This window comes from Pan troglodytes, chromosome 9 (assembly GCF_028858775.2).
Source record: "Pan troglodytes isolate AG18354 chromosome 9, NHGRI_mPanTro3-v2.0_pri, whole genome shotgun sequence".
In the NCBI taxonomy this organism is placed as follows: Eukaryota; Metazoa; Chordata; class Mammalia; order Primates; family Hominidae; genus Pan; species Pan troglodytes.
Window position 1 is genome coordinate 119,430,233 of NC_072407.2, and position 24,164 is coordinate 119,454,396.

General features: G+C 53.0%; 1 protein-coding gene across 2 annotated transcripts in view; it reads right to left on the reverse strand.

Moving 5' to 3' along the window:
- Nucleotides 1–24,164, reverse strand: part of DSCAML1 (DS cell adhesion molecule like 1) — a 388,366-nt gene that overhangs the window by 58,815 nt on the left and 305,387 nt on the right. For both annotated transcript variants that reach the window (XM_001158737.6, XM_054661640.2), the window contains exons 9-11: nt 18,393–18,671; nt 17,863–17,982; nt 16,790–16,966 (exon numbers count right to left, since the gene is read on the reverse strand). In XM_001158737.6, the coding sequence (XP_001158737.5) occupies nt 16,790–16,966; nt 17,863–17,982; nt 18,393–18,671 (576 nt within the window). The remainder of the gene's footprint in view (nt 1–16,789; nt 16,967–17,862; nt 17,983–18,392; nt 18,672–24,164) is intronic.

Here is a 24,164-nt window from a genome sequence, read left to right on the forward strand (position 1 = left end):
ACACGGGGCTAATGGGCACTTGAAATACAGCCAGCCCAAACTGGGATGTGTGATAAGTATAAAATACATAGTGGATTTCAAAAATGTAGGAAGAAAAAAAAAAGAATGTAAAATACCTTTTTTTTTTTTTTTTTTTTTTTTTTTTTTGAGACAGAGTCGTGCTCTTGTTGCCCAGGCTAGAGTGCAATGGTACAATTTTGGCTCACTGCAACCTCCGCCTCCTGGGTTCAAATGATTCTCCTGCCTCAGTCTCCCAAGCAGCTGGGATTACAAGTGCGTACCACTACGCCTGGCTAATTTTTGCATTTTTAGTAGAGACGGGGTTTCACCATATTGGTCAGGCTGGTCTTGAACTCCTGATCTCAGGTGATCCACCCGCCTCAGCCTCCCAAAGTGCTGGGATTACAGGCGTGAGCCACTGCACCTGGCTGTCATTAAGTTTTATATTGACTATCTGTTAATATTTTAGATGTATGGAGTTAAATAGAATATACTATTATAATCTCACCTGTTTTTTATTTTTTTGAACATGTGACAGAGAGGGGATTTCAAATTACATATTATTTGGCTCACGTTATGGTTCTACTGAATGGAACTGGTATAGATCAGTGACACAGACCCTTCCTTTGGCAAATGGAGAAACTGAGGTGATGCAAGGAAGCAATTTGCCCAAGGTCACGTTGCTGGTAAGCAGAAGAGCATCTTAAAAGAGGATGGGTTGCAGAGGGCAGTACTGAACACACAGCGATGCTGTGAAAGGTGGGCGGCCCAGTATCACTGGGAATGCGATTTCTCAGCTCTCTAGGACTCATAATTACAAGCTCAGGTTATCTGTTCCTAACATTAACCAAGAAATATCAGGTCTTGTCCTGGGGACCCTATTTGACGAAGGATATTGACAGGCTGGAGTGTGACCAGTAAGATGGGCCGACTTCAAAGCATGCTGAGAACTGGGAATTAGTAACCCGGGGAGCAAGGGAGAGACACTGCAAGGGGGGAAGGGAAGACCTCCTACTTGGCCTAAGAAGGAATGTTCTAGTATTTTCTGCTGTTTGGGGAAAGGGCCACAGTGGGAAGTGGCAAGCTCCCTGCATTGGAAGTAGACAACCTGTGGCCTCACAGAAAGGAGTCAATTAAGGCCTGGATCTGGGCCCCTTGTCTTTGGGCCCTTGGGGGTGCCCGGGTCTCAGGAGAGGGAAAGATGGTCTGGGAATGGGGCTCACTGTCTGATGAAGTGGTTCTATGAATCAGAGTACTCGTGTCCTTGCAGATGGGTGCTTTCAGCCCCTTGTCCTCAGTAAGAGGCAGGGAATCCTCTTTCCCTCTTCTGCCAACTAACCAGAACAGAGAACTCTGCCACTGTGCCCCTCCATCAGGCCCTGCACCCAGCCTCCAAGGACCACGGTGTCCTCCTGTGCCCACAAATAGGAGCTTTGGCTCTCCTGGCTGCTGTACTGCTGGGCTTAACAAGGCAGCCCCTTAATAGGGGGAAGTTCAGGGCATAGGTGCCTGCCCAATTGATCCTTCACCTTCTTCCACCTCCCCCTTACTTCTTGCTCTGGACTACAAGGTCTCTCTGCTTCACTGAGTTGCAGTAATAAACAAGATTGAACTCTCTCTCTATGGAGACCAGCTGTACCTCACAGGGCTTTTTGGGTGAAGGCGGCCACCACGAATTCCCTGGGGAGATGGTCATATGCACTTACCAGGAGTACAAATCCTGACATGCACAGACACACACACACACACACCACACACAGAGGGGCAGTGTCAGAAACACACCTCAACAGACAGTCACAAACACAGTCACCCTCACAGCCTACGCTCTGACACCCTTACCATAAACCCATGGACGGCATTACAAACACATAACCCGATGCAATGATCAATTGCACGTCAATACCCTGATGTGCTTGTTTAACACACATCTCCCCACACTGCTGTAGTCCATAAGCACAGGCTCTCTCCACACACACACTTGTATAGTTCCCTTTTATTGGGTGCTTACCATGTCCTGGCAGGATTCTAAGTAGTTTGCATGAATGAACTCATCTGAGGTAGGCCCTGTTACTATGCCCCGGTTCCAAAGCCTGTGTCTCAGTGTATTTCTTGACGAAGCTCCATGGCCTCCCGCATGCCCAGGTTCCCCTGACAAAGCAGGCCCTGAGCTGGATGCCTCTGCCTTTTGGCCTATCGTTCAGTGGTTCCTCCCAACAGCAACCACGAAAGCAGGTCTTACCATCTCCACTTTTCAAATGAGGAAACTGAGGCTTCCAGAAAGTGCTTCTTCCACCTCTAAGGGGGCTGGCCACCTCTAGCCATCTGTTTGTCTGCCACCCTTGCATACAGTCCCTGGCTTTTGGAAATGGAATTTGGCTGTCACCAAAAAGCTGTGGCCTCTGCGGCGGGGCAGCTGCAGCAGGTACTCCTGGGGCAGGCAGTGGGGACTGCTGCTTTAGGGGTGCAGGCGGGAGAGCCGGGGTGGGGTGTATGCACAGGGCTGGGTCCTGCGTGACAAATGCTAATGACAGCCACGAAAGCACCTCACTGCTCTGTAGGGCACAGGAGGCTTTAATGAAATACAACTTCTCTGCTTTCCTGCAATCTAATTCAATTAACAGCCAGGGAAATCTGATTTCTCTTTACAAACAGGTGCAGGGGAGACTTTCTGGGGACTTGAGAGAAGGGAAGGGCTAGGGCTAGGCACAGTGGTGTGGGTGAGCTCCTTCTCAGTACACAGCTCCTTCCTATACAGCAGCTTTAGGCGGGGTAGGGTCTTCTCTCTGAGACCCTGGGGGAGTGAAGACCCTGGTGTGAAGACGGCCCATTTCATTCAAGCCTCAGTTACAGTCCCCAGCACCTGCTACAGTGCCTGGCACTGCGATGACCAAATTGGGGCATACTCTGGTGGAGGCCAAGGAGGCTTCCTGATGACTTCCAGGGCTCTTCCCTGACACCCCACATTGCATGCAGGCCTCTCCTGCGGGGCATCCCCTGCATGGCACATGTCCTCCGGCAGCGTCCTTGCCTCCTTGTGTCTGAATGTGAGACTCTCCAGGGCAGAAGCATCTCTATTGCAGGGCTTGGCTCGTGTTTGTGGAAAGGAGAGCTTTACTGGGTATCTTTGCCGTCCTCCTCCAGTGCCCCAGGGCAGCCTGCCCCAGTCCACACTTAGGCTCACTCAGGGGAGCGGGGAGCCTTGCTGGGCCACTGGGGCTCAGGAAGCTGCCTTATAACCATGCGGAAACTCCAGATTTCCTTCTGCTCGTTGAGATGGGCAGGCACCCCTCCAAGAGGAAGCACCACGGAGAGGAGAAAGGCACCAGAGCTGTAGAGGAATCACCCCCTCCCCTTGCTCCAGGGCCCTTTCAGGGCAGCAAGCCGAGGTGGGAGGAAATCAATTTCAGAAACAAGACAGTTGTCAGAATCTGATGTAACCGGTTCCCGCCTGTGAAATTACTCGCAGGCCGGCTCCTGTCACCCCTGAGGTCCTGCTTGGACCAGCTGCTATTTACATTTTAATTTGATGTGAGAGGCTGATAGATTTTTAAAACACCACAAGACAGCTCTGCTGCCTCACTCACTCCCGGCATCCACACACTTTCTGACCAACCCCCAGGCATGGAGGTAGAGTTCTAGGGGTCCCCAGACCCTGCCACGGGGATTGCAAACTCTGCTCCTACTTGGCCCCTACTTAGCACCCCCAGATCCCCCCTTCCACTGGGGTCCAACTTAATAAGCTGGGGCAGGCCCGCTCCTTGCAGTTTACAAAGCAGTGCTGCATCCTTTGCCTCCAGCTTCATTCTTACTAAGGAGGTGGCCTGGCTCTATTATCCCCTACAGAACCGTAAGGAAATGAAAGCCCAGAGAGGTTCAGTGATTTATGTAAGGTCACACAGCTGGTGAGTGGCAGGAAGGAGACTGAGCCCCACGTCCTCTGACAACTGGCCAGCTCCTTTCTTTCGGTTTATCCTAGCCTTCTCCTGTGTAGGTTTTTCTTCCTCACATGGAGAGATTCTGGGGAGAGTGAAGGTGAGTGGGGGATTTTGAAAGAGGCTGAACACTGGAGGAGGGCCAGGCTAGCAGGGCCAGGAGGGCAGGCTGGGGCTGGAGGCAGGAGCTGGGGAGAACGGTGAGTCTGGCCTTCCCTGTCTTTGTCTCCTGGCCTCTTTTCCTCTGGTGATTGGAGCTCAGCTGGTGTTTCTGACAAGTCCCCAAGTCACCAGGGAGTGAAGATTCAGTTGTGAATACCCAAAGGAGAGGAGTGAGCAGTGTGTGTGGGAAGGAGGATGTTGAAGGAACAGGATGAGAATGCCACGGGCTGCTGGGAGAGGCTGCTAAAATGCAACAGAGGCATGGAATGTTGAACTCCAAAAGGAAGCCTGGGTACATCTTCACCCCATTCATGGGCGTGACTACGATAATAATCATCACAGTCTGTTATACTGAGAGCTTACTATGTGCCAGGTACTGTTCTGAGTTCTGTTACCTGCATTAACTCATGGAATCCTCACACAACCCTATTTTTATTTTCACTTTACAGATGGGGAAACTGAGGCTGAGATAAATAAATTGCCCCTGGTCACATGGCTAGTAAGTGGCAGAGTCAGGCCATGGCCCAGGTCATTCGTGGTCTCATCCATGACGTAAGAATGTGAATGTTGGCCAGGTGTGGTGGCTCATGCTTGTAATCCCAGCACTTTGGGAGGCCGAGGCAGGTGGATCACTTGAGGTCAGGAGTTTGAGACCAGCCATGGCCAACATGGCCTGTCTCTACTAAAAATACAAAAATTAGCTGGGCATGGTGGCGTGTGCCTGGAATCCCAGCTTCTCGGGAGGCTGAGGTGGGAGGATCGCTTGCACCCAGGAGGTGGAGGCTGCAGTGAGCTGAGGTTGCACCACTGCACTCCAGCCTGTACAACAGAGTGAGACTCTCTCAATAAAAACAAAAAACAAAAAAACCCATGAATGTCAGAGAAGGCCAGTAGACATCGAAGTAGAATCAGGGGCCCAAGAATAGGGGTGCCAAGCTGAGCTTCTCTGAAGAAAAATGCACGTGAATTTGGGGGAAAGAAGATTGGTCTGGGAACCAGGGGACCAAGGGGTTAGGCTAGTCTGCACTTCCAGGTGGGTGGTCTGGGGGAGGGTCTTGAGGAGGTTCTCAGGCCTGGCTACACCTGAGAATCACCTTGGAAGCTTTTAAAAAATATTACACAGATCCCACCCTGCCCCCCAGGCTCTGACTTATTGTTCCATGGTGGGCCTGGCCACCTGCATTCCCCATCCCTACCCCGAGGTAATTCTCACGTGGTTTGGAGAAGAACCCCAGGGCTGGATGAGCCCTCCTCTACCTCCTATGACAGCAGCTGCCTCTGGCAGGACAACCCCAGAGGCAACAGGATTGGAAGAAGGGCAGCAAACTTAGGGTGTCCTTCATCAGGAAGGGACTTGACTTTGTCAGGAAGTCCTTCTGAAAGTCTAACTGAAATCTCTCCGGGACTCTCATAGTGCTTTTCGCCAAAAAGGATGCTTTGGGGACGATAAAATGCCTTCTTGGATGTCCTCTTCTTTGCCTTCTGGGAGAGGCTTTTCCAAGGGACAGCAGGTGCCCTGAAGCCTCTCAAGGGCTCTGTGAACCCACCTTGTCAGGGAGCAGGGAGCCCGTGTGTTCAAGGCTCAGATCGCCTTTTGTTTCTGAAAGGATTACATGCACCCCTGAGAGGTGAGGGGGCCCCTCCTTTTCCCCAACCCACCCCACTCCCCTTCTCCCCCCAAAGCCTTGTGTCGCTGCTCCTTGTTAACAAGTTCCCGACAAGAGCTGCAGTGCTGTTTGGCGGTGTGAGATAAGCCGCCACAAAGGGGCATTGTTGGCGCGCCGGGTGGTCGGCGGGGCGGGTGGGAGCAGCGCTTCGCTCAGCCTTCGACAGCAGCGGCATCTCCAGGCCTCCCCTGGGAAAGGCTGGGGGCGGAGTGGGGAGGGGGTGCCTTCTGGTGCCTGTTTTGTTTTTCCCTTCTTAAAGAGCCAGGGCCATGGCGTTGTTAATTTGATTGCACCCACTTCGGCTTCTTGTCTCTCCTGATTAGCCAAGCTCCACCTGAAGCATGAGATTAATTCAGATTGCATGGAAGCAATCAGCCTCAGCGCCGAGAGCCAGTGGGGAGGTGCCAGGGGAGCTGGGGCCCATGGGACCCTGGCTGTCCACTGCTCCAGTACACAGGGAGCAGAACTGGCCCGAACAGTATGTGTGCAAGGGGTAGGGGTGAGGGTCACAGAGAATGGTTGGGGACTTGGACTGCAGAGCTGTTTCTGCTGCACTGGGGGTCCAGTTGAGGCCCTCAAACTCGCCAGGCCTTACTTTGTCCAGCTTTAAAATGGGGCCAGTCACCTCTTCTCTTGGCTCCTTGCTAAAGAGTAGACGCGTAGGACGGGGAGTGTTCTCAAATGAAGATGGGGACCCAGTTTTCCCCCTGCCTCTGGTCCTCTTCTTTTTTTTTTTTGAGACAGAGTCTCGCTCTGTCACCAGGCTGGAGTGCAGTGGCATGATCTCAGCTCACTGCAACCTCCCCCTCCCGGGTTCAAGTGATTTCCCTGCCTCAGCCTCCTTAGTAGCTGGGACTACAGGGGTGCGCCACCATGCCCAGCTAATTTTTTGTATTTAGTAGAGATGGGGTTTCACCATGTTGGCCAGGGTGGTCTCCATCTCCTGACCTCGTGATCTGCCCACCTTGGCCTCCCAAAGTGCTGGGATTACAGGCATGAGCCACCGCACCGGGCCTGGTCCTCTACTTTTTATTTATTTATTTTTTTGAGACAAGGTCTCACTCTGTTACCCAGGCTGGAGTGCAGTGGCATGATGATGGCTCACTGCAGCCTCAATCTCCCAGGTTCAAGTGATCCTCCTGCCTCAGCCTCCTCAGTAGCTGGGACTATAGGTGTGTGCCACCATGCCCGGTTAATTTTTGTATTTTTTGTAGAGATGGGATTTCGCCAGATTGCCCAGGCTAGTCTTGAACTCCTGGGCTCAAGCAATTCGCCCCCCTCTCCCTCCCAGAATGGTGGGATTACAGGTGTGAGCCACTGTGCCTGGCCTGGTCTTCTACTTTCCTGAGAATGTTGGAAAAATGATAGTAATAATAATAGCTAACATTTATTGAAAGCTTATTATGTGCACGCACCATGGCTAATGCTGTACATGAATTATCTCATTAACCCTCACTTCTCCAAACACAGCCCTAAGATGTGGGTAGTATTTTTTATTTCCATTTTAGACATGAGAAAAATGACTCCGAACATCAGAATCCTTTCAGAAACAGAAGGATATGCCATCTTCCTTTGATCACTTGGAAAGTACTTCCGGGTCATTGCTGTGAATACCCTAGAGCTGTAAAGGGCCTGAAGTAAATATTTTAGGCTTTGTGGGCCATAGGTCTCCGTTGCAAGGACTCCACTCTGCTGTTGTACCTGGAAGCAGCCACAGACAACACAACATACAGAACGGGTGTGGCTGGCTTCCAGTTACATAGACCACTGGCCAGATTTGAGACCCGGTTACTGAACCCTGCCCTGAGATTTTGTGCACAGGAGTGTTGGGCTTTTAGACTTGACCTAGAGGGATTTTTTGGCTAGGAAACTATTTTGCATTCAGATAGCGGCAGTTATAGGATGCAGGGAGGGAGAGCATGTCAGTTTCAGATGCTGGAAAGCATGGAGTTGTCAATAACAGATCACCGGCTGGGCATGGGATTGTTGTGGGTTGAATTGTGCCCCCAAAAGATATGTTGAAGTCCTCACCCCTGGTACCTGTGAATGGGGACTTACTTGGAAATAAGGTCTTTGCAGATGTAATCAAGATGTAAGTTAAGATGAGGTCATACCAGAGTAAGGTGAGCCCTTAATCCAATAGGACTGGTGTCCTCATAAGAAGAGAAGAGACTCACATAGAGGGAAGAGGATGTGAAGCCACAGGAAGAGAAGGCCATGTGGTGATGGAGGCAGAGACTGGAGTGATGTGTCTACAGTGCGAGCAACATCAAGGACTGCTGGCAACCACCAGAAGAGGCAAAGAAGCCTCCTTGCCTTTCAAGCGCACATGGGCCTGCCAATACCTTGATGTCAGACTCCCAGCCTCCCAGAACTGTGACAGAATAAGTTCCTGTTGTTTCAGGCCATGCAGCTTATGGTACTTTGTGACAGCAGCCACTGGAAACTAATGCAGGGATCCAGTGTGTGATGAGACCTTCTCAGTGCAGAGTGCCCAGGGATGGTAGCCAAGCCTCTGCCCCATGGAGCTGGGCCAGGGTAGGGGGGCTTCCTAGGTGCCAGGTTGGGCTTCACATTCCCTGCTTTATGGGGAGTGCACCCCCTGTTATGCTCCCAGCCCCAAAGGCCCCAGCTGGCGGTAGGCAGGCAGGTGCAAAGACCAAGCCCATCTTGCCCCCGATATCCTCCCCAGCACCTGACTCAAGCTCTTTGCTGTGTAATGGATGAACAGTGCCAGGGCTGAATGCAAGCAAACACAGACAGGAGAAGATGCTCTTTAGAACTGAATCCTGCCACGTCTAGAGTCTCTGTGGACTTGAGAGGCCTAGAGGACTAGGCAGGGAGGGGTGGGTGGAGGCTCAGGCTTCTAGGCGAATCTGCACTCAGCCCCCAGTCTCATTGCTTTCTGGCTCAGGACAGGACACCTGCCAGTCACACGAGTCATGAGTCACTTTAGCGGGGGGCAGGGGGTGGGAGCCTTAGGCTCGTCTGGTCTAGCACACAGCTCTAGGGAGGATCCTGGCAGAGTGTCAGCCAGCGTCCGGCTGCTCAGGGCACCCCCTGTCACCTCCACTTTGACACAGTCACAGTGAACATGCCACCCCTCCATTCCCATCTACTCCATTTCTATTGGTGGGACCATCATCCTCATCTCTCAGCCTGGAGCCCTAGATTCTCCCAGCTCCTCTGTCCCATTCATCAAGGCCTGGTATTTGTTCCTTCAGAATGACTCTTAGAGTTCCGTTTTCTCTCCATTCCATGCTCAAGATCTTAATATCATTCCTATCATCTAGTGCATCATGTCCAGACTTCAGAACCATACTTCCCATTCCTCTAGTCTCCAGCAGCCTCCGTCTGGTCAGGTGAGCGCCTCACTGCCTGCCTGGGCTTCCTGCCCCCAGGGTCTTTGCTCATGCTCCTCCTTCCACCTGGATGCCTCCTTTCTTCCTTTGCCCTTCCAAACCCAACTCAAGCCTATCCCTCCGGGAAGCTCCATCTGACCACGTCTGTCCACCTTGGGTTTTTCCTTCTCTAACCTCACATCACACTTCCAGTGCCGAACATTTTAGCACGTGATCTTGTCTTGTTTCCTGAAGGTCAGTTCCAGCTTCCTAACGAGTCTGTATGTTCCTGGAGGGCAGGGAGGGTGCTTCAATCTTGCCTTTCTCTCTGTTAGTCTTTGTCACCAGGCTGGACACCCGGGGACTGCTCAGGAAGCACCTGGTTATTACTTGGCTCATCCAACAATTTATTCTGGCCCCACCATTCAGAGGGGCTTCAACTGTCATTGGGGGAGCAATTCTGGGCTGCCCACTTAGGGCAGGGCTTGGAGGCACTGCTAAGCTCTGTGCCTGCCTGCATTTTCTTATCTATTAAGTAGAGCCACCCCATGATAACCTTGACTCTCTTTTGTCTCGGAGCATTTGCTGGCACCTTCACCTTAACTGACATACAGGATACACACAATTTTGTGATTCATCTGGTCTCTGCCCTTTATGGTACCTTGGAGCTCAGATCTATCTGGGAACTCTTCAGTGCTGTGGTCATGGGGACTGCAGGGATGAGAGTGAAGTGGTGGTGATGTGCTTTTTGCCACCACTGGCTAAGGCCTCTAAGAAGGAGGTAAGAGCCCAGATGAGACCCTTAGGGACAAGCACTTTTAAACTGGAACAGGAGGATGCATGGGCAGGTTCATCTCTCCTATCCCTTTAATAAAACCTCCCTGCTTGTCAGGGGACCAGGGCGAGGATGGAGATTGTTCCACATGGAGACTGTTCTATTCGACCTTGAAACTTTTGTACAAACGTCCACTTTGGGGTTAGGTTTGGGATGCGATGTGATTGCTCCAATGATACTGTTGGCATTGGGAGGTCAGTAAGATCTCCCACGTTTCGTTGGTTCAGGCTTATCTTCATCTTTCCTATAGCTCCCCGAAGCACAAAAGCCTACAGCTTCTGAATGCTGGGGCCTGGAACTGGCGACACATGCCCTCGAGTCTCCACTGGCACAACAGAACGCAACCCACTTGTGCTCTAGTCATGCCTTAGTGGGTGAGGGAAAGGGACAGGAGGATGGTGACCCCTCTGAATAGAGGAGCAAACTGAGTCCCTGGGAGAAGGACTATGCCCAGTTTACCCAGGGCATAGCGAGGAGCACTGGGACATGAACAAGGATCAGAACCTTTCTGTCCCCTAAATGAACCACTTGTTTTGGCCTCCCTGGGCTCTGCAGAGGGTGGGGAGAGCCTGCAGCTGGCTCAGGGCTGCAGACCTCCTGGCGAGGGCCCAAGGAGGTTTACTGACTCCTTGCTCCTCTGAGAATGGGGGCTGCGGCGGGGAGCCTGGCCTGATGAGAGGATGTGTCCAGCCTTTCTCCTCACCTCTGTTTGATGAAGCAGGAGTCAGAGTGTTGCTCCTTATTCTGTGAAGTCTCAAAATCAATGAGGCCAAAGAGACAGCCGGATGATCATTGCCATGGAAATCATCACAATGGCTCATTCTCTCTTCCCTTCCCTCCCTCCCTTCCTCCAGCAGCGGTGGAGGTGGGGGTGGGCACTGGGCCCCAGGTTTCCAGAGGGGACTCCCTAGCTTGGCATGGGCCAGGTTGGGGCCCTTTCTGCCACCTGGAGGCTGGGCAGGTGAGGCCGACTATGATCATTACCTGGCTGGAGAGAGCAGGTGATGGCTCCCAAATCCCACAGCTGTGGCAGGGCCGAGCACCAGGCCCAGGCCCAGGCCAGCGTAACTCAGATCCCAGGCCTCAGCCCTTGAGTGCTGCCCCGCCTCCTCCCCCTGCTGCTTGCTGATGCAGCAGAGAGTCCATCCCGTCCCCCACTCGCCCAATCAGGGAGACTCACAAGGGGAGAAGGGAAGAGCAGAGGGGGTGACCTGTGAGCCCGGATGGGATTGGACCAGACCTGTGGACTAGAGGTCCGTCAGCCAGTCCAGATTCCAGAGTGGGCAAAGGCCTGTGCTGAGCTGGGTGCCGGAAGTGAGAGTTCCCACCCAGGGAGGCGAAGACCAGCCCCAGCCCCCAAGGAGCTTCAGTCTGTGACAAGATAGGACCCACCACCGGGGAACACACAGGAATATCTTGGGCCAGTTGTCTGCCCTCTCTGGGGCCTCAGTTTGTCACTTGTGCTGAGAGGGGCCTTGTGAGTATAGTGTGTGGACACCCAATCCATGTGCCCAGGCCCCACTTACATGCTCTGCCAACAGCCGTCCCTCAGCTCTAGGGGTCACGGCGGTGGCAGGGCCCATCCGTGGGAGGATAGTCTGTGGAGGAGCCCTCGGGAGGTCCTGGAAGCAGGGAATTCCCTGGGTACCTGGACTGTGGTCTAGAAAGGGCTTTGTGGGCTCTGAGCAGCCATTTTCTCAGGCTCATAGACTCCTTGCCCTGTGGAAGGGGTGGGGGCCCCAGTCCCCCAGGTCTCAGGGAGGTGCTGCTTCTGTTTGACAAGAAGGAGTTTCCTTTGGGCAAATTTGAAATGAGGACCATCTTGGATCTCCAGACGCACTTTTCCAAAGTTTTGCATCCTGACCTCAGTCCCAGTGGCCAATCATGGTGGGTGACCTGGTCCACGGAGGCCCGAGGGCTTCCTTTGCTAGGCCCGCCCCCTCCATTTCTCAAGTCCCCACGAGAGTTTGGCCCCAAGCTCCCCGCTCCTGATGTTGTGGCTGCGCAGCTGGGTGTGTGCTCGCTGAGGGCACTGGGACCTTATTTTAATTGGTCTGACATTTTGCTAAACAAATAAATCAAAACTCAGACCAAACAAAGAGCCCTTATGGGTTTAATTGGCCATGGGCTTTGTCTAGAACCCAATCACTGGTGCCTTCGCAGAGTGGAAGAGAGTCTGGGAGGTCCAACGAGACCTGTCTAATAAGGTCACCTGCTGGATAAGAGGATGGCCGAGTCCCAGGAGGGCACTGCCATTCGATGGCTGCCTCAAAACACAGCCAGCCTTCTTATGCCTGGGACTGGGCAGCTTGGCTTTGTACCTGCCTCTCGTTGAAGAATTCTCTTTGAAGATGCTTTATTTTTTCCCCATGTGTCAGTTGAAGGGGGAATGACCTCCTCCTCCTTTTGGTCATTATCTCTCTTCCTTTTTTTAAAAATACATTTTAAAAGGGAAATAAAAGGCAGCTCTGTGGATGTGGTATTTTCTTCTGTTAACTAAATTTATTTTCAACCAAGTTCTGGGAGGTGGTCTGGTGCCTTGAAAAGACTACCCATGCTGCTACAGTCACAGCTAGTCTGAGCTGGAAGGGAACTGGGGTCATCTAGTGACTAGATCTTAGTTCAGGCCTCTCACTGTATGGATGAGGAAACAGGCCCAGAGAAAGGAAGGGACAACTCACGGATGCAGAGCCACTGGGTCTGAGCCAGGACTAGCACCCAGCCTTTTTACTCTGTGTTCCTTCTACCAAACCATCAGTCCGTAGAAGCAAGTTCTGGCCTCAGCTGGGACTATACTTAAACCAATGACCTCGATCTAATCTCTGACGTTCTCTGAGAGGGAGCTATTGCCTACCAACCTCACAAGCAAGGTATGGGAATGGCTTTGTAAACTGTAAAATGCTGTCCATGCAGGCGGCGATGCTGGACTGTGTGCTTAGGCACTCGCGAGTTCAACCCACACCAAGACTCAGGGAGGAGTGGGGACCACTTGGGCCTGGTTGGTTGCCATCAAAGATGTCCAAGGACTTGGAAAACCACCTGCCTGCTCTAATAAACCCTTAGCTCCCTGTGATCCTGAAAAGGGTTCCGCATAGCAATTCTCCAAGAACTAGCTTGGGAATTCCGACTTCCATCCAGACCCTTGGACTCCTGGAACTCTTGTTTGAAGCTTAGTGTCAAGAGTCAACTCTACATAGAAAGAAAACATTTAGCTTCCAAAGGCCATAGCATCTCACATTTCATTCTCCCCGTCACTCTCTGCCAGACACCCTGAGTTTCCTCAACATAGGACAGTCACAGGCCTTCCTGTCTCCACACTGTGCTGTTTCTGCATCCCTGGAAGGGCGTGAACTTCATCCCTGCTGGCCCTTGTCCAAATACTTCTCATCCTTCAGGCCCTAATTAGAGACTATTGCTTTGGTGAAGCTTTTCTTGACACCTGCTTCTTCACCCCCAGAGTTAAAATTGATGACTCTATCTCAGATTCTTTCTGTATCACCTTGTTTGTAGCTTTTTAAGGCATTTATCATTTTGTGTATCATAGTTGTTTTGGGTGTCTGTCTATTTCCTCTTCAAGATTCTAAATTCCCTGAGAACGGCAGCTCTGTCTGACTCATCACCAGGTTTCTAGCATCTAAAACCAATGACTGCTAATTATCGAATGTGTATTTTGTGCCAAATACTGTATTAATTGCTGTAAGTGCATGGTCTCCTTTAGACCTTACCAACGCACAAAGTACTACACAGTAATTCCAAACTTACCGGGGAGGACATTGGGGCTGACAGAGATTGTTGTCCTGGACCTCACAGCTATCCAGTGGCAGAGCTGGGCTTTGAACCCAGGGCTGTCTGGCTGTAAAGTCTGTGCTTTTAATCACCACACTTTATTGACCTATTTAGTGAGTGCTCAGGGAGCACCATTAAGTGAGTGCTGAGTTATCACTGGAAGCTGCAGGGATCAATGGTATAGACACTCCCCATTAGAAGCCAACCACAAACGTCCAATCTGACACTTGGAGGCTTTCTCTGCTGTTATATTCCCTTTGATAGATTTATTTTCTTTCTTCTGCTTGGGCAAAGTGGGGATTAAGATCAGTTTGCTTTCTAAGAGTTCATGAAAGTGTGAGTTCTGGAAAGGTAAAGTTATTTTGGGTCAAAACTTTCCCGAGTGTATTAGGGGCATTGAGGCAAACCTTGAATTGGCTTTGCAAATGGTAGATCTTTCTGTGGCTGGCTCTGCAAGTGGGCGATGATGTGGGCGTTTGAGATGGACTGAGGGATGACGGGGAATGGTTTCTCCTGCTGAGGGCATGGGTAACCAGGTCCCGAAGGTTCTACCTACCTGTGCCCTTTAAACTGAAATCAGAATGGGAGAGTGGGAGAATTGCTATCAGGTTGAGGAAAAGCAAAGGAGGGAAAGAAAAGAGCAGGCAAGGAGAGAGGCTGTGCAGGGCAGTAGCTGGGGCGGGTTACTTGGAACAGGCACCTGCCTCGAAGCAGCAGGAGGCAGAACAAATATTCCAAAGAAGGCCAGGCGCACCAGCGGTCCACCCAGTGCCCACTTCCACCCCGCCCCCCGACAGTGTTGCATTGTCACAGGAGCGTCCTCTGGCAGCCAGATACAGCGCAGAATCACGCAGGCTGCTACACAAAGACAGTCAGCTACCTCCAACCCCAGACAGAGGCACTGCCCCTGCCAGCCCATCTGAGAGCCACGCAGGAGCCATGAGTGGGTGTTGAGAGGTTCTGAGGGTGATCAGAGGTGCCCTGAGCAGGATGACGTGACCCCGAGGTGTGCAGAGACAGCAGCTGTAAGAAAGGCGTGTCACTAGCCCTACCGGGAGAGAAGTGAAGGAACACACCGAGGCCTGCAGATGAGGACATGGGGGAGGAAAGGAAGGAGGAAGCCAGGTCCAGGTTCTGCCCAGCAGTGACTGGCATAGTGGGAAACTCCTGCCATTCCCTTGGGAAGATGGGGCCCCATAGGTGAGCCCCAGCGTGTGTGCGGTGCGTGAGGTTTTGTGCAGCATGTGTTCAGGAGGTGGCCCTGGATTTACCAAATATGCTCCTTCTGAACCCCTCAGAGCGCTTTGCAGTTGCTGCTGGGTTGCCAAGTGAGGATGGCATAGAAAAAGTGCAGGCCCGCCAGGGGAAGTGGTTTGCTCCAGGGCCCAGGGCATCAGTGACAGCCTGAGGCACGTGGGGTCCCCTCACACACAGCCCAGCTCCTGACCACTGTGTCCTCTGGCACCCGCGACCCCTGCATCTCCATGGAACAACTACTTGCCACAGAGCCGGCAGCTCAGCGGAATCCCCCAACTTAAAGGAAAAGGCAAAGAACAACAACAGCGAAAAAGCATCTACGAGTTTGGGAGATGAGGAGGGTTGCAGAGGTGCCTGCTCTTCCCCCGCCTTGCGCAGCCAGAATTAGCCAAGCTCTCCCAAGCTGAGGGATGTAGATTGATTGCCTGGTTTTATTAAGGACAAAGTGCTTTTTGATACTGTGAGGGAAGTGGCTCCCCAGGGCGGGGATTCCGGCTCGGAGCTCCCTGAGCATCGATCGCTGGGGCTTCCCTGTCTTATGCTGAGCTGAACGCGGGCTTTGGCAAGTGATAAAGGAGCTATGATTCTTACAGGTGGGAACTCTGGGGAGAGGCTGGGCAGACCACACACGGGGCTATGCTATCAGCAGGCTTTCCCACCTGCACCCTGGAGGGACTGCCGCTACAAATAATAAAGCTGGCCAGGCCATGAAATCTTTGCTGGCCACTTACCATACCGGTTGCTTCACTTACACCATCTGACTCGCTCTTGACATGAAATGTAACGGGTAAGGCCCTCTTACGAGCCCAACCCCCCGCTCATAGTGTAGATCAGGAAAATGAAGTAGCACGAGGCCAAGTATGCTCATCAAGGTCCCACGGCATTAAGTCCTGGCTCCCAGATTCATACTTGGCCGGGTCAGATGCTAACACTCAGGCCCTTATAGCCATGTCTTGACATGGGGCCAGATGGACGTGGCCCTTCTGATGTGATTCCCAGGAATCCATTATACAGACCCCTGCAGTGTAAAGGGAGAGGCTCACCCAGTAGGGATATCTGTATGAGACTTAAGAAAATCCTGGGATAGCAAATAGGCAGTGTGCTTCTAAGGCCATTGAGGCTGGCTCTGGGCAGGGGGATTTAGAAGCCATGGGTGCAGCACCGAGTTGTAATGAGCTACATTGGTCCTTGGGCTTTTCTGAAGCATCTTCCTCTTTCCAAGATCAGTTCCTGCAGGACTCGCAACAATTTTGTGAGATCAGTGGGCTGGGAAGGGAACCCTCGCACAGGTGAGGAAACTGGAGCACAGAGAGGGGGAGTGACTCGCCCAAGGTCACTCAGCTCATCAGGCTGATCTGGAATTGGAACCCAGGTTTTCTGACCTATAGGCCCTTCTTCTACATTGTGTATATGCTATTTTCCTTTCTAAGCCACAAGCAGGTTGTACACAAGCAAGTGTATATTAAGTAGCAAAAATAAATGGTTTGATAGGATTATTCAGATCGAATCGCCAATCGGCAGACCGAAGTAAACAGGATGCTACGTGATATTGCAGCAGAGCAAATCATGAGCTTGTTGTGACCAGGGTGGGGTGAGTTGGGGCCTCTCAGGGTGAGGCCCCTGTTTTAGATGACAGTGCTTTCGAATGCCCCATCCAAGGGTCCCAAGGCCACCTCTCACTAGGAAGCCTTCCTGCCTCCCCTTCATAGATGAAACAATGGAGACTGAGAGAGTAGGCAGAGAGAGTGCAGAGCCGGGGCTTGGCTGTGATTTGGGGGTGCTAGGGGGGCGTGTGGGGACAGGACTCACTCTTGACTGTGAGGAACATGGACTTGCTGATGTCGGTGCCTACGCCGTTGCTGGCCTGGCAGAGGTAGTAGCCGATGTCCTCTTCTAGGACGTGGCGGATCAGCAGCGAGCTGTTGGGCAGGATCTGGATGCGGCCAGTGAGGGGCACAGGGTGGTACTGCTGGGGGTTCCCGCTCCCTGGAAGGAGGCAGCTGTTAGGAGGGCTGAGTCTGCACTGGGGCATAAGCTGAGAGTGCCCCAGGAGTGGCCCTGACACCTCGCTCTTGCAGATCTAGGGCCATTTTGTAGCAGAGCTGCACCATCCCCAAAATGCTGAGGCCACATGGCTCCTGGTGGGCAACAGGAAAGACCCCCCACCAGAGGACTGGCCTTGCCCCAGCTCTGATGCAAGGAGATGGGGTTGGGAGTCTCAGCTCAATGCCCACTTTGACACTGGCATGGAGCTTCCTTGGGGTGAATTCCTTGGAGAGGAAGAAAGAGCTGTGTTTGGCCAGTTGGCTGCAGGTGGAGAGAAGATTGAGCCTTCAAATGGCAGTTGCCTGGTCTCAGGCAACCAGGCCTGGGAGAGAGGCCAGCATCCTCCAAGGGGGCCTTGTGGGCACCCCCTGCCCCTCCATTCCCCAGTGTCAGTCACGAATACAGTCTAGGATTGGGCCTCAGTCAGAAAGCAAAGGCATCCTTGGGATGAAATTGGGCTCCAAGAAGGACCCTGACCCCAGAAAAGGTTGACTGGTGAGAAGCAGGGGGCTTCGAGGCTCTGGGGCCCCAGGGGAGGGTGCGGTAGGGAAAGCAGGGCGGAGTTCTGGGGCGGAGATGGGAGAGGAGAGGTCGCGTCTGGGGGGACAAGAGGAAATATGGAGTCAGCATGATGGCTGTTCCTGGTCCACAGACCCCCGGGGGTGGCTGAGGATGACTCCAGGTGAGGTGTAGCCTGGGGTCCACTGGGGTGCAGACCAGAGGACTCCCATCCAGGGATAGGAGTTGCCTGCATGGAACAGGTTCAAATCCCACAGAGCATCCTCCGTTCCCCGTCCCTGCCCTTCTTGGAGATTCTGGCTGGGCCAGGGGCTTACCCTTGGCATGCTTCCACATGACCTTGGGTGGGGGGTAGCCATCCACCGAGCAGTTGAGCACACCAGCTTTGCCGTAGATGCCATCTTGGTTGTTGGGTTGCACCACAAATCGAGGGGGCACTGCAGAAAGAGGGAAGGTAGGGAAACAGACCATTTTAGTCTCTGATGGGTCTCCTAGGGCTTCGAGCACCTTCTGTTTGAGGTCAGCCCTGCCCGGGCCATTATAAAGTTGGAAGCGGGCAGCTTCTGAAACCCAAGATGCTGAGAACTTTTGTTGAGTACTGGGTAGGGACTTGGGAGCTCTGAGTTCCAATCCTGCCTTTGCCACTGACTAACTGAGCAAGTGTCTCTCTGCTCAGGGCTTCGGTTTCCTGCCCTGGAAAATAAGAGGTTTAGGCTCCAACAGGCCCTTCAAGATGCTGGAGCCCACCTTCCATGAGCCCGTGATTGGAACTGGAAATCTAGAGACTGCAGTAGCAGCAGGCAGAACGGGCTCCTCCCTCCCCTGAGGCTGGCCTGTCCCTGCTCACCACGCACGATGAGCTGGCGCTCCCGGCTCACGGTGGCGGCTGCGTTGCTGGCGATGCATGTATAGTTGCCATTGTGCTTGAGGGAGACGCTAGAGATCTGCAGGGAGCTCATGAATTCCTTGCTCTCGATGGTCACACCCGAGCCTGAGATGATCACCTGTCCGTCCTTCCTCCAGGTGATACGGATGGGCATGTCCCCCGAGGACACCACACAGGGAATGTAGAGCAGCTGGCCGATGGAGGCGGGTGGGAATTCGAAGGGCTGGATCAGAGGGGGCACTGGGAAGGCAAGGGGGTGCTGCCGTCAGGACCCTGTGCGTTCTCACCTGGCCGCCAACGCCGCCTCACCTGCCTTACCTGGGGCTCTGGGTTGGGCCTTGAACAAAGATCCCCTGGGGCACTGCAGCCTTGTTCTCCTATACATGCAGGGTCTCCTAATGATGCCTGGCTCCTGTCCCTCTGCCCGCCCAGGCTGGTACCCACTGTCTCTGTTCAGGGCCTTGACTGGCCTGGATTAACTCTGACCTTTCTATGTGTCCTGGAATTTGATTCATGCCTGCTGATCTCTGCTCACGTTTCCCTCCAGCTTCCCTGCTGCTCCTCGGCACCCCTGTACCCACCTTCTCATCCCAGTGATGCAGCTCACAGCTCTCTGGGGGCCTGGGATAGAGGCGAGGTGCCCGGTGGCAAGAGGGGAAGCGTGGTGCTGGGACTGTCCCCTATGCATGTCCTACGGCTGCTCATCTGAAACCAGAGCACTGAACTCTGGGTCTCCCACAGGGCCCTCAGCCACCTCACCCCTCTTTATTGTCATTGAGTGTTAGGACAGGCGAGTGGAAGCTCACATCACTGTTCAGTTGCTTTATACACATGATCTCACCAGATCCTCCTACCAATAATGTCCCCATTTTACAGATGAGAAAACTCAGGTTCAGAGCAGAAAAGAAATTGCCCTAGGTTGCCCAGGTCATAAGATATGACCATGGGATTTGAAACCCATGGTCTGCTCCTCAAGTCCAAGTGTCATCACCATGTGGCTTGGTTGCCTCTCCAAGAAAGCCCCAGACTTGCCCAGACAAGAGACAAGAGATAACTTTTTTTTTTTTTGAGACAAGGTTTTGCTCTGTCACCCAGGCGGGAGTACAGTGGCGTGAACATGGCTGACTGCAGCCTGGGCTCGAGTGATCCTCCCATCTCAGCCTCCCGAGTAGCTGGGAATGCAGGTATACACCACTGTGCCTGGCTAATTTTTAATTTTTTTTTAAGAGACAGGTGTCATTATGTTGGCCAGGCTGGCCTCAAACTTCTGGTCTCAAGTGATCCTCCCACCTCAACATCGGAAAGTTCTGGGTTGACAGGCAAGAGCCACCACACCAGGTCCAGAGATCTTTTTGTCTTGTAGGTGAGCTTCCTTGGGTGGCAGGAAAGAGCAGAGAGGAAGCCCTGTCTTCTGCAGGACAACCAGTTGGTTAGATGCCTCTGGGCAAAGCACCATCCACCCAGCCTTCCTCCCGCTAGAAATGCAGCCTGCACCCCCCTGCCAACACTGCCTACGTCTCAGCCCCTGTGTGGCCTGTCTGGAGCCTGAGTCGATGTGAGATGGATCCTCCTTTCTCGGCTCTGGCTAGAGCATCAGCCATTATCTTTATGATAACTCAATTAGGCTGCAGCGACTTCCCCAGCAAGTGGGGCAGAAAACAGAAGGAGATAGACAATTAGCTTAACAAGGATGAGCACCCAATAGATGAGATCTCCTTTCTGCAGTCGAATAATTAAATTACAAGGCCATGCACAGTCCTCTAGCCTTCTCCCAGGCACCAGCCGCACCCCTCCCTGGAAGCCTGCTACTCTCCACCCTGGGCCCATCCAGAGTGGCACAGTGGGGGATGGGCTCTGGGGGCAAAGACGGATGGCATCAGATGCATGGCCCTCCGCCCTCAGGTCACCCCTGCACTTTCAGGGCTCAAAAGGGAGCTGCCTGCAGGGAGCAGCCAGGTGTGGACACAGAAAAACCCAGGCAGCCCTTTGGATCCTGGGAGAGTTCTTGATCAGGAGCTCTAGGTCCAGAGGAAGTGATATTTAGGAGGGATGTGGCCTCTGTGACCGTCAGTAGGGCCCTCAGGTGACCCTTCCAATGTCATCTTCCACCTCGCGCTCACTCCAGCCTGTGCTCCCACCAGCATGCCGTGAATGCCACAGCCCCACACCTCAGCCTGCCCGAGTGAACACCGCTGGGCGTCTGTCCTTCTCATCCCCAAGCACATGGGCTCCTCACCTACCAGCTGGCTTTCATCCACCTTATTCCAGATCCACCTGGAACCTAAATCCCAGCCAGCTTTTCCGGGGTTCTGGTCATGGCCTGGACCACCTCATCCCAGTCTCTGGCGGCCTCTTTTCCTGGGTTGGGACTCTGCCCCCAGTATTCTGAGTGGTTTATTGGGCCTTAGACATCTTCAGATAGATTTCTCTGGAGCCCTGACTCTAGCAATGGCTCAATGCCCATTCCTGAGACCTCCCCGAGATTTCTCTTGTTGGGCCTCTGCTGACCCCCCTCCTAGTTGGTGTGTATCCCTAGGTCAGATCTAGGCCTCCCAGCTCCCTTGGGCTTTCTGATGGATTGTAGCAGAGACCCAGATGTGCCGCCCAGTTTGTTTCCTTAGGCCTAGAAGAACCAGTTCTGGCCAAGTCCTTCTCCTGCTCACAAAGGCCTCCTGGGAAACTCCCCTGGGAAACTCCCCTATATCCTTTCAGATCCTGCTCAAATGCTACCTCTTCTGTGAAGCCCACCTTCCTTCCACACAGCCCTGAAGCCTTCGGTCCACACCTGGATTAGGGCACGTATCACATGGCTGTCGGGGTAACTGCATTACCCCCTCTCTGGGGTAACTCCCTATATAAGTCCTTATATAACTAGGACTTATTCACCCAGCAAACTGTAGGTGCCTGGTGAATGCTTGTCGGGTGAGGAAATGCACAAACGTATGTCTCAATATCATTTCCTAGGGTGACCTCAGAAGTTCACCTGCGAGAGGGCAGGGGGTGCGGCAAGCACAGGATGGGGGCTCAGCCAGAATAAGACGGGGGGTCTGTGCTGCTCCTCGAGATGCTTTGGGGTTTTGGAACCTTGGTCCCTTGGTCCCTCCTAGGGGCCAGGCCCTTGCTGTCACAGCACGGAACAAGCTGCTGTGATTTGAGAGCCCTGTGTATGCTTGAACACGAGCAAGGGGAGGGTGGAGGCAGTCATGAGGAGCTGGAGAACAGGATGTATGGGCAAAGCAAGGAGGTAGAAGGTTCTGCAGAGCCGAGAGAAAAGCTAAGGGGCTGTGGAGTCTGGACGGCCAAGCCCGGGCACAGACGGCCAGAACACCATGTTTCCATTGAGGCCAGAGCCAGCGGATAGAGACATAGTGAAATCAGGCAGGAAGGTTTAGTTCAGGCAAGAAGACTGTCTCTCTCAGTAAGGAGGAATTTAGATAATGGAGCAAGTTACTAAGGCAGGTTAATTCATTAATTAACTAATTCATCTAATATTTATGAAATGCTCCTCTGTGAAGGCATTATGCTCCGTGTGGGCTGGGGAAAGTAGAAACACACTTCAGCTACAGACGGAGCCTTGGGGAGCTTCTCGTTTACTAGGGAAGGCAAGATACTTCCCCAAAGATGATTAGACAAGGACCGCCTGGATATACAGATGCTGAGCTCAAGCAGAGGGCGATGCCATCGGCTGGGGGTGACTGCAGCTTCATGGAGGAGTGGAATTTGAGCTGAGAGTTAAAGGACACACATGCTTTCAAACAATACATGGGGTGAAGGAGACGGAGGAGGCTGAGCCAAGGGGCTGTCATTCCTTCTGGTCTTCTGAATAACATCAACAGCTCCGAGAGGCCACTGAAGAAGTAGCAGCCAACATCCATCCTGGGGAGTTAGACATGCAGCTGGGCTGGTCCCGCGCTCCCAGAGGGCTGTTGGGAGGCAGATGACCAGATGACCTCCCAGAGGCCCAAGGCAGGCTCCTCGCTCCTCTCCAACCCTGCTTCTGGGGGATGGGCAGGTGCGATGCATGGCTAGTGCTCCAGGCTAGCCACTCACATCCGGCCAATACACACACTGGGCAGCCTGGAGGGGGAAGAGAGCCCAGGGATCATGGCTTCTCCACCAGCTCATTCGGTACTAGGAGTGCTGTGAGTGGGGTCTCCAAAGCAGGGTGGGAACTCCTCCATATATGTACATGGCTGTCCAAATGGGGCTGCCTTCTGACCTGTGAGTCAGCGGCGCCCTCTCCAGTGCTCAGGGCTAGTAGATGCATGTGTGCCTGGCCATTTCCATTTCTGGGAAAGCCATCCTCCCGGAGGTGGGGTCTGACCCCCTGCACCCCGGTGATGACCTGGGCCCTCTTTACTGTGGAGTCTAGCCTACAGATCTGTCCCCGAGTCCCAGCGTGTCCCTAGCAGGCAGCTGGATGTAGGGGGCATGAATGCCTCACAACCCAGGGCTTTCTCCCCAGAAGCCCTGCTCTGGCCACAGTCATCTTTAGCAAGGTGCTGCAATGGTGAAGAGGCAGAGGCCTGAGTGGCTGAGAAGACACAATGGTCGAGGCAGGCCATTCAGTGTCCAGTCACCATAAAGCTTTTATGGCCACTTGTTTGGGAGTGCTGCACAGAGGAAGGCGTGCTGACCACCAGCCCAGCTCATAAACATTTAATGGTGTCTCTCATCATCTCTCTTTGAGATGGAGCCTTTTATTTACTGCACCTGCTAGCAGACTGTGCGCCATGGGAAGCCTGGGCTTCTTTGCCCTTGCAGCACGGAGATGGGGCACTAGCCATGCCTGGAACCCAAAACACCCGGTTCCAGACTCTGCTACCCATTCAAGTGACTGTGGGCAAGGCACCTCCTCATCACCATCCAGTCTAACCTCAGTTTTCTCATCTGCAAAATGGAGCGGTTGAACCAACTGATCTCTAAAGTCAGACACTGATTTTCTAGTTAAAACAAGTCCCATATTTTGGGAATAATGACAGCTGACTTAAGTTTTTTACACAACCCTCTCTTCTCAGGAAGCCCATCCCGGATCGCCTTATTTGAAATTGCAAACCCCGTCTCCTTGGCACTCTCAGCCTGTCTCCTGTTTGACAGGAGACATCTCTGGGGTATTTGCCGTAGGATCCCTTTCCTCACTAAAATGTAAACTCCCTGATGGCAGGGATTTTTGTCTATTTTGAGCATAGCTGTATTCATAGAACCTAAAATAGTGCCTGGAATCTAGTGGAGGCACAGTAGATGTCACTGAATGAATGACATTCGTGGTCGTTATCCTCATCACCACTACCATCGTCATGAGCCCTGTCTGTCCCACGGGAGTTTGCTTCATCCTTTGTTACTGGCTCCCTTGGCTGAGGAAGTAAGGTTGTTGGCAGTGGCTTCCTTGGTGTTCCTCCCCCAAATGGCATGCAGGCCATCTCCTCCTAGGGAGCCTGCTGTGCCCCTTTCCTGTGGATGCCAGTGAGGTTCCTCTCAAATCTCCACCTTCACCAGTAGCAGGCACTTGGCCAGGTGGCTGACTCTCCCTTAGGCTTATCATCATAGAAACCCCCAACCTACTCGTTAGGGTGGGAGAGGGTCTCTGGCACATGCTCCCAGGCATACGGCAGAGGCTGGATGGAGCAGTGCTGAAGCTCATCATTGAACAGCTAGGGAAAAATTAGGGAGGGAGGAGGGAACATGGGCATTTGGGAGAGAGGGTGTTTGTGTGTGGGTGAGTATGTCCCTCTT